Source organism: Plodia interpunctella, chromosome 7 (genome assembly GCF_027563975.2).
Source record: "Plodia interpunctella isolate USDA-ARS_2022_Savannah chromosome 7, ilPloInte3.2, whole genome shotgun sequence".
In the NCBI taxonomy this organism is placed as follows: Eukaryota; Metazoa; Arthropoda; class Insecta; order Lepidoptera; family Pyralidae; genus Plodia; species Plodia interpunctella.
The window spans coordinates 5,478,784-5,497,258 of record NC_071300.1 but is presented as its reverse complement, the minus strand read 5'-3'; the positions used below and the strand labels follow the sequence as shown (position 1 = coordinate 5,497,258).

Below are 18,475 nucleotides of genomic sequence, written 5' to 3'. Positions count from 1 at the left end.
TAATACTTAACATGCAGTTAGCTGTACCTTTAATAACTCATATTCCTATAAAAATCATGTGAAACAAACTTTACCGCGTTTATCTTTATGCGCCATCTAATGTAAGTAACCGTAACATTACCGTACATTTTAAGTTTTTTGTTAATTTTAGTGAGGTCTATTATACAACATTAGATTTCAAAATATAAAATTGCAAAAAGTACCTAACCATACATTCCGTCACATTTCATACACAAACATAGTGAACAATTTCGTTACACGTTGACATTAAAACTCATAGGTCAACATCAAAACACGACGTAAATATCATTTCCATTGATACAGACACAGGATATACACGAGTTATTTATAGGAAATGAAATAATAATAGGATTTCTGTTAACAAATAATAAAATTAATTCATTTATGTCAGTGACCCTGTGTAAAGCTGTATTTGCCAGTTGTTTTATCACCAATGAAATAAACGTCTTGGGAAAACCATAACACGATTTATCATGACATTTATTTCGCCTACATATTATATTTTAATATAAACATAAAATAGGAAGAACTCCATAATAATTATGTATATATATTTTTTATTAATTTATCATTTCCTTATCAGCGTGTTTCGTATAAGATCTTTAAGCGATATTCCTAGACCAGTAACTGATATTGCGCTAATAGGTGACTAGGATGAAATGGAGATTAGCTGGTTACATGAGCAGGAGAGAAGACGGTCAATTGGCGTGCAAGATTGCGGACTTGAGACCTAGAACCGGCTGGAGGTAAATATTGATGCCAATAATATTTACAAAGTTATCGGCAAGACCTAGATACGATCGGCAGAAATTTGAAACAACATTAAGAGGCCTATAATCAACAATAGGAGGCCTACATTAAGAGGCCTATAACCTAAGCGCTAAGAAAGATGAATTTATCATTTACTTCTGTTGTAGCCACTTCGAATTTTATTGAGGGGAAAATAGCAAATAGTTGACCATATCATTGTGGATAATAAGTATCCGAGACAAATAGCAATCAACTGACTTATTAGAAGTCACACTATTTAATCAGAATTAATGATCCAGTTCTGACACGCGATTATAATTATTGACTATGTCACATGCAAGACAGTTATCCGGGAATATTTTTTATTTCTTATGTCGGATATAACTTCAATAGAACTTTAACCTACCCAAATTCATTGCAAAATCGCCCAAATTACCGGTACAGAAATTCTTGAAAGATAACGTGACATGCTATGTTTGATACTACAGAAAATACTGGGCAGTGTAGCAATTTTATTGCAAATTAGTCGTTATTGACACAACATAGCCATATAACTAAACATGGCCTTCGAGTTTCTCAACTGTTTGCTCTGTCTTCCCCGTAAGGGATAAAGACGTGATACTGTATATGTAAAGGTCTCTGAAGGATAACTTGACATATGTATGACTATACATGGAACTTTATACTTGTATATTTCATGCTCTACGAGTATTTTATGGCTCAAAAATGTGTCAGTATAATATTTTATCTGTTTTATCGTTATTTAAAATCTAAAAAGGTAGTCCCTCGAATTAACTCGATTTCAGTAGCCTTCGATTCCGACATTCCACATCTATAAAATCGAACTAAGTTTATAATCGGTAATCGTATTTACATTATTTGAATGCCGCGACTTCCTAAGGTATGTTATTACCTGTTATGTTTAGTACGTTTAACAGCTTTTCCACTTCCCTCGTGACATTGCAAATACGCTGTTATTACGACCGCATAAAGATTACGCTATTGCTTTGCCTGTAGTTTGAATAGTGATGTAACTGAGCTGAAAGTTGTATGAAAGTTTGACAGATTTATCATGGCCATTTTGTGAAAACAACGAGCTTCTGTTATAAAATGTATTGTACATGCCGTATTAACAGTATACACACAAAGGGTTCATAAAACGAAACAACTTGTTATTTTACATTATTATTTTTACGGTGACATCTCTATAAGTATATATTTCAGACGTCCACAGCTAGTATTAAATATTATAAGGAATTATACTATGAATGTGTGTGCAGCAGCATTATTATTTGAACTTTACTAATAACAAAATAATAAATAGTCCATTGTCAACACTATCGTCATTGCATTGTTCGAGCAGTCCAAGAAAAAGAAGATACGAATTGACAAATGTAAATTACCTAATTTTTTGCAGCCAATGAAATATTGGAATTTTAAAATAACAGTGCATTCCAACATTTCAATCGATGCATGCACAGGTACCGTTCACTATAATACGATTTAATCCTCACATGAATAAGTAGACTATGTAAGTTATAAAAGCAAGTAATTATTTGTTTAATCTACTTTCTTATTTAGATAGTAGGTAACTACCTGACAAATACAAGACAATGTCACTGCTCCGAGTAATCGGGTTATGCAAAATAACTCAAAACAATAAAGTTAGACGTGTCAGTCAGAATTATAAATATCAGGAACTTGTCAAAAGGTATCTTATCACTCCACTGTCCAAACATAAATTATCAAATCAGTCTCATTCAGTCCACTAAATACATTAAAATCATGTTATCGCATTTTGAACAACACGGCTATTTATAATTTCTTTCGACTTATTTAATAGTTCCAGTTACATTTTAATGTTGTAAACTAGAAGACGTGGTAGTTACATAACTTGAAACTCAGTAAAAAATGAGTCGAATCAAGTAAAGAACTCTTCATTGCACAATTTACAAAAAAACATAAGGATATCTATATCCGTGGATATCTAAGTGGACGGGAGGCAAAAGAGTCGAACAATTATTCAGACTAGTTCTGGATAAGAAATAATTTGAAGACGGCCAACTTTCAGTAATGAATAGGCACATACAGAAGAAGGATAAATCCACGTTCAAAAATCTATATCCACTCTTTTAATTTACCATACAAATGATCTTCTAGAATGTAAGTAGCTCTACAGACACAAAATCGTGAAATACGGGGAATTTTGCACAGATATTTCATTATTAGTGTACATACAACGTCATGATATGAGATAAAAAATATAAAGCTGGAGTCTAGCAGTAATGCTGCTTTATAGTTGCTGAACTCATGAAACACTAGCCAAGTTTTTATTATCAGCAGCAGTTCTTATTTTCTCTTCTACATAAATACATTAGAAAAGTTAAAAAAATCCAAACCCTTGAAGTGAATTTTGGAAGCCTAGAGATTTTGTAATGCACACTAATCATTTACAAAGTAAAGGGTTACGATTATGATGTTTCTGGCTGCTAATAATGCGAGCAGAAAACCAGTATCAGATCGTAATGACGAAATTAATAGCGTGGTATTTTATGTATTATTGTTCATATATCAAGAACGAGTAATTAAATGTCGGAACCGGAATTTGCAAGATATCGTTGAAGCCGTTGATTACTAGGTCATAGGTTTTTACGATTGAAATGCCTCAATCGTCATAAATGAGAGTCACATATACGTATTCTTCAACTACGGTGCAGGTGCTGTATTAGTATCTGCTAATGCTGATATATAGAACTTTTAAAACTAAAATTTTATAGTAAAAGTGATATCTAACGTCCTCTATATAAAAATACCTGTCGCTATAAAATACACTTCACAAGATCAATACGTATCAAATTTAAAACAAATTGTAGTATTCTTAGCTACAAAGTAAATTCTACCTCAGTTTTATCTTCTACGTTAGTTCTATTTGGCTTATTTTCAAAATTCAATGGGCACAGGGTAGGTTTACATGAAAACCCAATTGATTCACGTTCCAGAAATCCACAGGTTTACTTCTTGCAGATCCTTGTTTCTCTTATATGTAAAAAAATGGACTTCAAGAATCAAATTTGTCTTTGCAGTGTGATTTAATATTTGTCAAGTAACCCTGACTACGTGTTTTTATCATGCAAGCAATCTGTCCAATTGATCTGTTATAATAACCGACATTTGCAAAACTTCATAATATTGAAACTATTGAGTATTAATTACAATAATAAATTGCAACTAGTAGGAATAAGGTGACAAGGTTAGTGTTGCGAGATTATTACTATGTTTTTACATCCGGTTACCTAATTCTATGGATAGATCTGAATAATAATTTAAAGATTTTGTAAGCATACTGTAGTGTATAGTAAAATCCGCCTATAATATATACGACCACATTTACATGGTTAATTCGGTCTTCTTAACAATTCTTTTTCAAAATTCACACAAATTTCATCTGGTATGCATTGATCCTTCCAGACTAGACATAAGCAAGATCAAATGAAGGTATAGTGTAGGACCCAAATTAAGGTAAACAAAATAGCCACCGCTTAGAAAATTTTCTTAAGTCATTAAATAACATCTTGTGGTCTTGGACTACTGATCTAATATCACTAATTACACATGCTTGATCATAGGCTTGAACAGAAGAATTTTATTGGTTGGATGGAAATAATAATTTCGAGAAACAGATCTAGACAAGCCAAACATACTTGTGTCTCTATAATTAAATAGGTACTTGATTTTTGGTTAAAAACATGACTAACAGAAAGTTCCTAATCAGATTTATTGTGAGTAGGTAATGTTTGCAAATGAAATATAATGTTTTCAATATCGATCTGATATTCTTCATTTTCTTATTTTTTTACTAGCAAATTGAAAAAGTTTACTGACGTGGTACTGACGTGTTAGCCCATTTTGTTTATAAAATTAATTGTTTGTATACTTATTAAAATAATCACATACTTTAAAAATTACATAATATATTTTTATTAAAGCTATATTCCCCAAATCAAAAGTTCCCAAAACTCCTGCCGTTTTGGATGACCAGATAAATACTTTGGATCAGATATCGACCGGAACTACGACATAAAAACGAATTAAAACATCGCGAAGTATGATTCGTACATTCAACTACGTGTGTTGTTTTTATTAATTGAATATCTACCTATAGGCAGGAGGGAATGTTATGAACAAGCACGCGACTGTCATTGTCCAAATTATATCAATATTATAATAAGGCAATGAATCAATAGAAGAATGAATCTCACTGAATTATGTATCCACTGAAGAACACTTTTCATAAACACCTTCGAACGTTTTAGGTTTTTAAGCTTTTCATTGGTTATGTTTAATGTATCTTTATACATTATAAATTATAATAACTGAAATGGTTTGTTTGTCTATCGCATTGATGTGACGATTTTAAGCTTATGAATATATAAATAAATCTTTAATATTACGACTTCATACGCGCCAGACTTTTTTACCAGATTGCATAAAAATAAAGGATACAACACATAGAAGTTATTAGAAGAAGTTGATGAATTGCTCCTTCTGAAGCTCGGTTCTGATTATGTCTAAAACGAATACACATAAATATGATTTTAAAAAAAGAGGAGAGGATGTTTTGGAATGCTATGACGATCAAGATTATGAAGTCATGGGAATCGAGTGTGTCATGCTCACTCAAATGGTCAATCTGGTGGTGGTGTCGTGGGCCGGGTCGTGCGGTTCCCTCTAAATTTGAATTTGAATTCAAACCTAGGATAATTACGTAGTATTTATCTATACTACAAATTTTAATACGTGTGGCATATTAAAAATTACAAAAATAGTATGTATATTATTAAAATACATTTGCTAAATCAATGTTATTTACATAAACGCCGTCATCGTCAGTCACCGAGACGCGTCGGCTTTCTCACTCTGCCGCATTCATTACATCAACTCATTAGCACACCCATTTGCCTTTATATCAGTTTCACTAATTGACATGGATATGCCCACTCAGATAACGTATAATACGTCACTAGCAGTCGAATTCCGAATTAATTTGAAAGCACCAGAAGAGCAAGCAAACCCAGCATAAGATTTACTCGCCAGTAGGAAGAGAAAATAAAGTTATTTGTTTGTAGAAATATTTCGAAATCAAATTTGTTTGTAGAAATATGTAGAAATATTTCGCGTCAAGTTCGTCAGCAGGTTTTAATGTCGTCCGGCTTAGTCGCGGGTTTACCGAGTGAAAACGTTTGCAGCGAGCCGCGCGTTGCGTGATATCTGCCTCTAACACCTGTTAGTTACCGCAACGAACCTTGTATTTGAGACTCTTTAGAACAATCGTACTCGTTTCATGTTTCATTATTTACAAAGGTCAAGATCGACGTAAAAACTCAGTTTTGGCTAAAATTCAACATTTTACATCTATATCAATGAAGGATTCCATTCGAGGTCCATTCGTTTTGCTCTTCTCATTTGTTATCATTAACACTCATCGGCAGCTCTTAAAACAAACAAGATCATTGTTCTTACCATTATTTTTTTTCATTGTTCTGATGCCGGGAATATTCTTTACAGAGTAACAGACACTCACCTGAATCCTGGGCATTTTGAAGATGATGTATGTGGTGCAAGTGAGCGTAGTAATGATGGTGGTGCAGGATGCATTCCAGATCGGTGCAATTCAACATTGTCACTGGGCGCCGGCCGCGCCGGCAGCCTGCTCACGGTTGATGTGCACTTTCACAAAACTATTCCACTGACACTGCACGGATCGCTGTCACATCACGTTATCTCCTTGGACACAGAAGCGGGACACATAAGCTGGTTCATCGGGCGACGCGAAGTCTGTGGCGCACGCTATCACGGCATCACTCGGCCTATCGCGTGGCTTGCGAATTATTTGGCACGAGCGATGGCATCTGTCAATCGGAATTCCGACAGAAGGAGCGGAAGGCGTCGATAAAACGGTCAACGACGACAAGTGCGCGGGTTGCAGTGAGCGGTGCGTGCGCGCAGCACTTGGGCCGCGCGATTGTATACTGAATGAGCTGAGCGTGCGCGCCACCACTCCTGGACACCCGGCCTCGACCGCACTAGAGCCCTAAGCTATCATATCAAGCCACCTTTTGCCCTCTCGAGGATAATGCTGCGTTCAATGCCCGTTTCTCATTATCATGTCGACATTTCCATTCTGTAATTTTCTCTTTACTTAAAAACTTGTTTTTACACTTAATTACATGGAAAGCCTTTATAGTTAAAATTACGTAGTTTAGTATTTACAATCGCAGCACAGTACAGTTTATGGACTGTATCTCAAATGTTAATTTGCTCTGCGTGATAGTAAAATGCTAAAAACGTGACTGTGTTCGCATTGTTGTTATTAGTTTCTGCAACCATATCGTAAAGATTCGCCAGTCTTGATTAGTGTATTTGCGGAAAAAGCGTAAAATACAACAAGCAAAATATCCGCGGTGGACCCCAAGGTCGCAAGACTCGTTCGCCCTGAACGTACCTAGATAGGTTGGTGATACTTTCAAGTGACTGATGCATGTAGTCGTACACTACACAGTACTAGATGTAGTCCAATGAACGACTAGATTGTACGACTAGATTGTGCCGCCTTTGTTTTTTTTACAAATGTGGCTATGTTCTTAACATAGCCACATTTGTAAAAAAAACAAAGGCGGTTGCCTTATCATAAATTAAGTAGTTTGTAGCTAAGCCAGCTAAGTCGCTAAGTCGCTAACGTGTCGCTCAAAAATTACCTATATGGTATTTTGTCATATCAATGCAAATATTATTATGTATACCAAACACAAAAAAGGGTACCTAATCTAAAAGGTATCACGTACATTTACGTAAATGTACAAGATACCTTTTAGATTAACTTGTCAATGATACAAATCCATTCAAAACATACGAGGTAAAAAAGCCTTTAAACATGTTCATAAATCACCGATTTTTTTTCCTTATTTGTTGATCTATTCTTGCTAATGATTGAAAAGTATTTCTCAAAACATAAAATTCAGTATAATATCACTATTATAAAATATTCGTAACAAAAGCATAAAAAAAATCACAAAAGAATACGCGGAAATATTTTTTGCTCAGTTCTTTTTTGCAAAAATTTACAATAACTATTTAATTTTGTACAAAACATTTAAATATGTAAAGCGAGCTATAAATGTTTTCATTAACTTATTTGGTGATAAAAACCCCCAAAAAATCTAAAATAACTTCTTCGCCCCTAGAAGAAGTAGATCGAGCGACTAAGGACATGGGGACAGCAAAAGGAGAAAACCCTCAATCGACTGCAACAGCAGAAGTAAAAAACTTATTCTATCTCATTTTACAGTTACTTTACGCATATTATTTTTTAAATGTTTAATAGTGATTACAGACTGTGATTATAGATTAATTAATTCAAGATGAAATTGAATAGTATAATCATATCTTCTGGAGGTACCTACAAGTACACCTGTCCCTACCATGCTAACAAAAGGGAACAAAACTCTATACTTTTTTCCTATTGATGAAAGGAATCTATTTAAATAAGTAGGTACGTGAGATTTTTATTGCCCTTTCACAAATCAGCATATAAAAAGCCTGAAACAAGAGATCCGACAGAACTAAATGTCTTCAAACGAAGTTGCGGAGAAAATTCGAAATGGCGCGTTTATGACCATTCATCAAATCGATTTTATACCAATTCGATTGCTTTTAACATTACTATTTAGATTTCTAAATTAACATTTTCAATAGTACACCTAGATATTTTAATTCCTATCTACTCATAATGAAAGACAAAACAATCGTTATTTAAGTATAACTCAAGGCTGAAAAAACTTTTTAACTAAAATATTTGCATCATTTTTAACGCAAACCTTGAATTAAGTTATCCCTGTTATTAACTATGATATGTTAGTTTATTAACTATGATCGAGTGATAGAATATATATTTGTTGTTAATATGTAATACCATGTGAAATTTATTGATTTTTTAAAATCGTACAAAACACGTATTGAACATCGCATTAGACATTAAAAGTCGCGTTCGGTTTATTACCTCTCTAGATAATCAAAATTGTACATAGCATATTGTGCTTCTATTATTCTATATCTTATTACAGTATTATGTAAGTACTTATGTATCTTCTTCATCCATTCTCCACTTTTGTAGTCTCCTTATCCATGTTGACATCTTCTTGGAAGAGGACACCACACACTCCAGTTAAAAATCTTTTGGTGTAATAATTTTTGGTCAAGTAAATATTAAATAATAATTGTTGTATAAGAGATCTGCTTTTGATCTGTATTTTTTTGTGTATTTTTTTGTTTATTTCTGTATTAGTGTATCAGTGCATCCTACCTAACTAAAATTATAAATGCGAAAGTAATTATGTTTGTATTTATGTTTATTACCTCATCACGCTTTTTCTGCTTAAACAACTTCTTGAACTTTTGCATATATTTAGTTTGAAGACTACTTGAAGACTACTGAGAAGGACATACCTAGTAGGTAAAGAGTAATTTTAATACCAAGAAAAAAAAATCCGTAGGAAAAACGCGGGCGAAGTCGCGGGCAAAAGCTGATCAATACATAATAATACAGTAAACAATTGTGTCTGTACATTGAATGCATTTCCTAAAAAATAATTTATGGTGATGTGAAAATAGTAGTACCTAGAATAAAATTTGTAAAAAATATCTGCCTTTCTGTTTTTAATCGCTAATCTCTGAAACTACTTAACAAATAAATAAATAACAATTACACTAACTAAACCTAATTTTGGTCAGAAGTTTTCACACCAGGGCGTGTATCCTTTGGAGTCATTATGTTAAGTTACGATGCGACTACGTGCAGGTGCGTCTCGACTGACTTGAGGCTCGAGACCGTTTATGGTGTTTCAATTAAATCGCTTTTTACCGACGTATAGGTCGTTAAACCCTGACGTGGATGCTCAGTTGACCTAGAAGAGGCTTCATAGTAGAGGAGAAACTAGGAGTTTCTACTAGCCTTGTAGGTATAAGCTCTACTAACTTAATACAAGCGTTTTATAATATTATGTATAATGTTTTATAATACTAGTAGTTGCATGAGAGTTCTATCTTATTGGGGCTCCAATTAAATTGAGGGAGAAATTCTCATTGCCTATTCTAAATCAAACAAATATTGTTTCTAAGTTAGTGTAGAAATGAATTTCCTGGGACTACTATTATGTAGGAATTTACATTTAGATCAAAACCCAAAGCTTGGAGTCTTTATAATTTTACTGTACTTGGATATGATATGTTATAATCTGAGAATCATTAAACCCATGTTTAAAAGTGATCCGTGGTATGAGAATGGTATGAGACTGTGTGTGATTAGTCATTATGTTTGAAAAAAATCAACGTTATCCAAAAAAGATACATGAGTGCCATTTGTAATATGAGGCTGCTTGAATCCAATCAAATGAGTGTATAGATGCCACTTTGACCTCTAAAAAAAATCACGAATTTGTATTAGTCGTTAATCACTAATATGATTTATTTATTTTTGACGTCAATGTTTACGCATTATTAACACTTTGGAGAAGACAAACATAACGTTTTAGGTATAATTATTGTAACGGGTCGCTTATTTATAAAATATCGATATTTTAAATATTATATATCTTTATTCCCACATATCCAATTGCTAAATCCTAATAGCGGTCTTTAAAAAAATTCCCATAAAACCATTTCATTAAACTGTAAATTAATAAATTTGATAAAAATTAAAAATGTAATAAGTATACAGTTAACACATATTACTTATTTTATAACTTATTTTATAACCGAAAAGACAACTTGAATTACTGAAAAAGGAGTTCGCAATTTGCTATCACATACTACAAAGGCACAATGAAATGGATTGTATAAACTCTAAATAAACAAAACAGAAGAGGCTATTGCACCTAACCTAACTTATCAACCCTTGAGCAATAAAAACCTCAGGCTATTAAGGAATCAGAAGTAGACATTAAAAGGTGGAATAAAATGAATAAAGTTTACGATCTCTGCTGCAAAAATAATGTGGCATCTCTAAGGGTAATTTAATTACCAGATAAAAATATTACCTTATTTCTACAAGCATTTTTTTATTATAACCTTTATATATTTTTCAAAAACAATGATCAATATACATTTTGGCACAAAAATATACTGCGTCAACTTTTTTATATATGTTGTACTATTATATCACAATAAACTAACGCAAATTGCGTAAATTGCAAAATTAATTAAAAATAAGTACACTAGTGTTATTGCAGCTTCATTATACACGTTGTTGGCTGCAAATTTTACAAATAAAATGTTATCTAGCATCTAATGAAAGTAAATCTTTGCGGCGATAGTATGCTAAGGTTATTAATTTTGTTGCAACTAGATTTCTAATATCGAAATAATGGAAGTGTTAAGTTTGCAGGATCAATTTAATATGGTAATTTCGAAATGTGCCTATTTTATTATAATGTTGTGCATGATAACTTCGATTGTATGCAAATTGTAGTGCATCCATACAAACCTTCGTGGTTCAAGGAAAGCATTATTATAATGTACTTAATGTGAAAGTTTTCAATGAAATAAATAAAATAATAATAATAAACTTTAAACGCGCTTGATATTAATAAAATTTATACGGTTGTAAAATTAAATCTGATCAAGCATTGGTTCTATATAGGTTCTACTATATACGTACATATTTAATACATGCCGTATGTTTATTCATTATTAACTTTCCTCCATCTTCGTCCTTTTGGAAAAGCAGTCGTAGTGTAAACCGATGTTTGGTAAACGTTTTGATTTAGAGGTGCGTTGGTAAAGGCTTTTATCTGGTCACTTCTTTATTTTTTTCTTTTATATGCATAAAAATCATGTATCATGTCACGACTTTGGTGACACAATAATCCAACCCTTTGATAGATTCCAGAATTCACCCGTTAGTAAAGCTACGACTGCTAGCGTATTTTTAATAGATCTAACTCAGCGTAACTTATGTCTATCATAAGTTTATATTATACTCTGCTATAGCTGACTGATAGATAAAACACACATAAAAAAAAAGTTGCGGGCAACACCTTAGTCTGAAGTTTTATTTCTATTATTTGGCTTGATTGATGTAGAAGATGCAATTTGTCACAAACCAAAATGTTTTCATAAGAGGGTCTACAACGTACATATATATATTGTCAAAAAATGAACATACTATATTTATAAAATATTTCGTCGAAAGTCACTTCAAGAAAAATTACTTGAGGAGAAAGTTTGTGCATACATACTATATTGTGACGTCTTGAGTATTAGTAAATATTGCACACCTGTCTCTAAAAACTGAACCTTATCGTGCTGAAATAGGAATAACATTTGAAAAGCATTTAGATACTGCAAGCTAAAAATATCTGCAAAGAAATTTTTGATCAAAATATATTTTTTTAATTGTGCTAAACGTGCATGAAGCAAAATTTTGTCCAATATAGAAAGTTGTTTCAAACTTTCGTATCAAAATATCACTGATTAGTAATTCTTACTTATCAAAGTACATAGTACGTCAAAATCAATCAAATAGGACAAATCAAATAAGGTAGACGACAAAAATAAAATTACACATTTTCGGACACGTTCAAACGCCCCATACTAAATCATACTCTAATGTGACTATCTTAGCAAAAATAGCTAGGTTTTTTGACAGCAACCTTAGTTATTGCCTTTATGGTGATGTCTTCTTAATAAAATTTTAGTTTTTTAGGATCGTTGAATATATTTATGTAATTTTATTACTTGAAATCTTCGAAAAATGACTGCTAGATCATTATTGTTACATTCATAGACATGAATTATCACAATGATTTTAAATATATATAGGTATTTTATCTAGAGAATACATCAATTTTTCAATTTTCTAACCTTGTCACCTACCTATTATAATATTTAAAAAAATAAAACGAAATGTACTTAAATACCTTTTTACTTAATACATAGGCTGCTATTTATGTATCCGGAACTGGCCAATAATTCTAGAATATTTAAAAAGTAATTACAACATTTGAAAATAGAACTCTTCGGCTAGAGAATAAATATTTTTCATGTCCCTGTCATTTGTTTTTTTCAATTGGCGCCAATTTTGAAAATAGCTTGTCTTCATTGCCATGGATTTAACTCGTGAACATTTTCGCGCGATGATTTATTATGATTTTCGGCGTGGATTAACTCAAAAACAGTGCATCGAACAACTGATTTTAACTTTTGGAGATGAAGCACCATCGAAAACCGCTGTGTATTATTGGTTTAAGGAATTTCAACGTGGACGGTCTATGCTCACGGATGAAATTAAGGAGGGTCGTCCTAAATCGGTAGTGGTACAACAAAATATTGATGCTGTGCGACAATTAGTAATGCAAGATCGTCATGTTACATACCGCGAGATAGAGGCATCTCTGGGCATTAGTATGACGAGTATACACGCGATATTACACGAACATTTAATTGTTAAAAAAATTTGTTCGCGTTGGATTCCGCACAACTTGAGCGTAGATCAAAAACAGGCTCGTGTCGACTGGTGTAAGAAAATGATAAAAAAATACAACCGTGGCACGTCAAAAGCTGTTTATAATATCTACACAGGTGACGAAACCTGGATCTATGCTTATGACCCTGAAACTAAACAGCAGTCAACGGTGTGGGTCTTTCAAGATGAACCGAATCCAACAAAAGTTGTTCGTGCGAGAAGCACTTTAAAGCAAATGGTCGCTTGTTTTTTTGGTATCAACGGACATGTAGCTACAGTGCCACTAGAGAATAGTAGGACGGTTAATTCTGAATGGTACACCACCATTTGTTTGCCAGAAGTCTTTGAAAAAATACGAAAGAACAACCCACAACGCAGAATCATACTTCATCACGACAATGCTAGCTGCCACAAGTCGGCTGAAACAAATAATTTTTTGGAGGGTCAAAAGATTGAATTGACGGGTCATCCGCCATACAGCCCCGACCTGGCACCCAATGATTTTTATTTATTTCCAAACATTAAAAATAAATTACGTGGTCAACGTTTTTCGAGCCGCGAAGAGGCCGTTGATGCGTTCAAAACACACGTTTTGGACATACCTCAATCAGAATGGAAAAAGTGCTTTGAAAATTGGTTTCATCGTATGCAGAAGTGCATAGATCATCGCGGAGAATACTTCGAGAAACAATAAAACCATATGTAATAATATATGTTTGTTTAATTTTGTTATTCCGGATACATAAATAGCAGCCCTCGTACAATGTAAAATAATGGAATTAGGTTCATATTCACATAAGTATTTCTGAAATTCTTGAAAATTCAATCTATATTCTGACAAAAAAATAATCTTATTTTGTGATCCTGACATTAACTCCATTATATACAATATTTATGTCGACATCAATATGGAACTTTCAGTGGGTATGCGGAATTATACTCACGTTTTGGCGAGTGATCCTCCAAGTAATTTATTTTAATTCCTATTGTGCCAGTGTTCTGCGTCATCAACATTTCTTCAGCATCATCATTGATTTAAAAAAAAAACAAACAATGTGAAATATTACAGGGAAGTGAATAAAGAAACATCGTTTACTGCATGTGTACAAAGAGTACTCAATAACCAACTCTTCGATGTCACATAAACACTTGCTTCCAAGTAATAAACGATATTTTCCTGTTAAGGTCGTCTTTAACGTCATGATCAACTCAACCTTTAAAATTATTAATCACCCAGCTGCAAACGGAATTTTAAAAAATATTCGTTGATAATTCTAAACTTAATTAGTAAAAATGAAGAAATTGTTTCCAAACCGGACGCAGTTAGAACTTTTTTAAAACATCTGTGATGTGGTGTGTTTACATTAGCTAGAAAAAGAGCTAATCTGTGACAGATCTGATTTCATCATAATGATTATGAATTAATTAAGCAATTCACAAATACTATTTTTAATATTTTATCTTTAGATTTTAATGTTCCTAAATTTGCAAAACCGTAAGATTGAATAATTGCTAGATTACTAAAAGCTTCTTCTAAAATAAATTATGATCATAATTAAATTAAATATAGAAGACAAATATTAATAAATCCTATAAAAATCCATTCGTTTTGTCAGTAAAGGAGAAGTTACATTAGGCTTTTCTTTTTGTCAGTATCTTATTTCAGAAAGAAGTAATTTAATTCAATTGTGGATACATTACTGATGTATGTGTAAAGGCGGGTCTGCTGCGCCATGTTTTGAACAGAACATTGTTCAAAAACATAATTTTTTCATTGTAAAATACATTTGGCCACGCCCCTTTTTATGTTTTTGAACAAATGTTCTGTTCAAAACATGGCGCAGTGGACCCGGCTTTAGTTAAAGAAAGAAAAAACGCTTCTACAGAAGAAATTTAAAAATTATCAAAAAAAGAACACAGATACGAACCTATAAGAAAAAAGAATCAGAATCACTGAATTTCTCAGAAAGTGAGTGCTAATTGCTAATTAAAATAACAAGTGGTGCGATGATACATAACAACATCACAAGGCGAGCCGACTGTGCAGAGAAAGTAGGTGCCTCGGTAATGCAGCCGCAGACTGGCTACATGCATTGCACTGGAAAAAAAAGTTTAATCCATGTCTATTTTTTACATGCTTTTCTAACATCAGTAGATTTTTATTTTTTTATGTATTATCAAAAATCAATGAGAGAAAGGATACTACATCCACTCTCGTGTCCGTGAGCAAATAACGATCAAGTTATTATACACCTAATTATATAATGTAAGTAATAAAATATTTGTTCAAGGCAAATTAATGGCCAATTTAGTTTTATGACAAAGGCAATGAATTGAAACCAAACAGTAAATAAACGAACTATATTTGTCCTCGCTAAGTTCGACAACCTTACGAGAGGTGTATTTCAGATTCACTAATTTGTACAATTGAAAATATTTATTGACCATGAATAAAGGACGTCACGTCCTAAGATCTTTTAGACCTAATAAGATAAAGGCTAAATATCAAAATGAACCGAAAACAAGGTTTTTATATAAATACTTTTTTAAGACAAGCTTTATTTAGTCAGTGATATTGTTACAATCAAACCCGTGACAAAAAATAATATCCATGCAATAAATCGTCAAAGCGTTCCCTCGTTAGAAGCCGATTCTGGGTTAAATGATTATGACCAGATGGTACGGTCATAATTATCATAAACACGCTTTGTCATAGAAACTGAAGAGGCATGGAAAATTTCAACAAATTATTGCATATTATTGCATATCTTCTCGCAAAAATTCATGGATACACTACTGGTGGGCACATCTGTCATATAGTTTCAAACGGTAGGTAACTATTACTTCTTCCCAAGAAAATACTTTAAATTTTAATTACCTTGGAAATAAGGACCTTAAGCATCTCCTTGACATTAGCGAGTATTGGGCAAAAAGTATTGACATCTTTAAAGATCTTTCTTCGGGTTTAAAGCTTTTAGTACTTATTAAGGTATTTATTGCTTTAATTAAGTTTTCAATTGTAGGATAAAAAATTATAAATTTATATTACCAAAATATCTAAATTTGAATATCAATTACTTATGTATAACTTGGTGACTATAAGTCAAAATTTGTCATTTTCATAGAGCCTGCATGATTCTATTGTACTTATTCACAGATATGTGTTCAGCATTTCGGTTACGCTGCAGAGAAATTGCTCATAAGCACATGACATTTCCAAACAAGGGACCACAGTCAGACAGACCACAAGGGTTTTCAGTAAACTACGGCACCTATATATGTAACATCACAAGATTTTTAACCTTGTATCGGTTACTGTATTGACATACAACTCGCTAGATCACGCTACTTGCTTCGTTCGTGGTTTCCCTAACTATTATAAAATAAATTAAATTATGTACGAGTATTAGGAAACAGGCGTGATATATGTATGTATTAAATTATTATCATAAGCACAGTTTTGCTAAATCATAATTGATTTCACGAAGAGAAGCAAAAAGTGTAATGAACAACCCAAAATCTAAAAGTTGAGAATTTCATTGTCTTTTTTTTTCTTAAATTCTCAACCTAATGAGGAAAAGGATCTACTTGTGACATTTTTCTGAAAACGATCTGCTGCTGATTACTGACTTTTTCGACATTTTGATATTTTCGTTCTCTGTGTGCTAACTCTAATCCGAATATGATCCAGTTAGCTTGTACCCGTACTTTATTTTCATTTATTGTACATATGCAATCTACATGATAACATATTATATAACTTTAAACAACGCGAAGATCACAGTTAACATCAAAGTTGACTGGTGCAAGTCATTCTATAAGTCAAAAATTCGCCACCGTATTAAATTTTTAACGTTCTGCGTAAGTATTGTTATATACTTAGGGAAACCTAAAAAACAGGCTTGTGTTGTCTAGCGGGATGTATATCTTTGGAATACCTGTTTACGTCGAAGTCGTAGTAATATAATTTAGACGTTGCTAAGCTCGACATAAGCTAAGGAATCCTTGACATCGTAGCATTGAATAATACCGGCATCTCACGTGCTTTGAATAACAGTAACATTAATGATGCTGTAAATATGAAATGAATGGAATGCATTGAACTAATTAAATTTTATAATTATGAAATATAAACAGTGACATATTTATCATATTACAATTAAGTTTTCTTTTGTTTAAATGCACAGACGTACGAATGTCAGGAATCAAAAGGACAGTAAAATCTTGAAAAACCGTATAAAATAAATTTGTAGTTATCGTTTATGGTGTCTGCTTTTTAGTCTAGCGAGGGTGTTAAGTAATAATGCATTGTTATTAGATACAGACATGAGTTGGCATGAGAGACATGAAGTTGGCATTCTCTTAAAATAATATTTAAAAAATATATAATTATTTCCGGTCAATAAAATTTTAAGTGTAGGTATATACCAAACAAAAGTTACATAAAATTAATGGTAACACAAAATCTTATGAAAGCCTTATTCTGTATACATTTATGAAACGTGAACAAAACGTCAAAAAACCACTTTCTATTCGACGAAAGTGCAAGTTGACTATTTATACATCTATTCCACTTTCGTTATTGTCACAGGCATAATAATCATATTTCAGTAACAAGAAAATGCATATAGTATAACTATGCTAAACAAATCTATATTACGATGATTTTTTTTTATAAAATTAAGGTTCATGAAAAGAATAATGTAAGAATACATTATTATGAAAGATTCGAGACTTTGGTAAGTATATATACCGCAAATATTTCATAAGCCTTCCAATTCCAACCAATAGTCAAAAAACCGAATTATAAACCCGTAGGAAATTTGTCACAAATAAAAAGCCTCTAATTCCGTAAGTGCTGTTTTCCAACTTACATATAAATTTTCCCATACACTTATATTATATAGTAGCTGGTTTTATTGTGTTATCTTTTAAGAAAAAAAGTTCGTGTTAGAAGCCCTGAAATTTGAACGTAAAATATTGGGTATCCCGATCGATAGTTAGAAGACCTGATCGATCACCGAGGTACATAGACAGTTGTCTAGGTCATCATGACCAGATCACCTCGAATACAAGACGCCGATACACTCTTATTACCCAACATGTGGCCCGTGGCATTAATGGTCCTTATTTATTATATTGTTAGATAAGGATCATACTTCATCTCTATATTATATAATATGTTTA

General features: G+C 32.5%; 1 protein-coding gene across 2 annotated transcripts in view; it reads right to left on the bottom strand.

Annotated features, from left to right (window-relative positions):
- The window catches only part of LOC128671609 (uncharacterized protein), a 131,601-nt gene extending 124,794 nt beyond the window's left edge, over positions 1-6,807 (bottom strand). Inside the window, exon 1 of one of the 2 annotated variants that reach the window (XM_053748257.1) lies at positions 6,353-6,807. In XM_053748257.1, coding sequence (XP_053604232.1) covers positions 6,353-6,449 — 97 coding nt within the window. In that variant the 5' untranslated portion in view covers positions 6,450-6,807. The remainder of the gene's footprint in view (positions 1-6,352) is intronic. The other variant, XM_053748258.2, reaches the window with a different exon arrangement.
- Between the last annotated feature and the right edge of the window lie 11,668 nt (positions 6,808-18,475).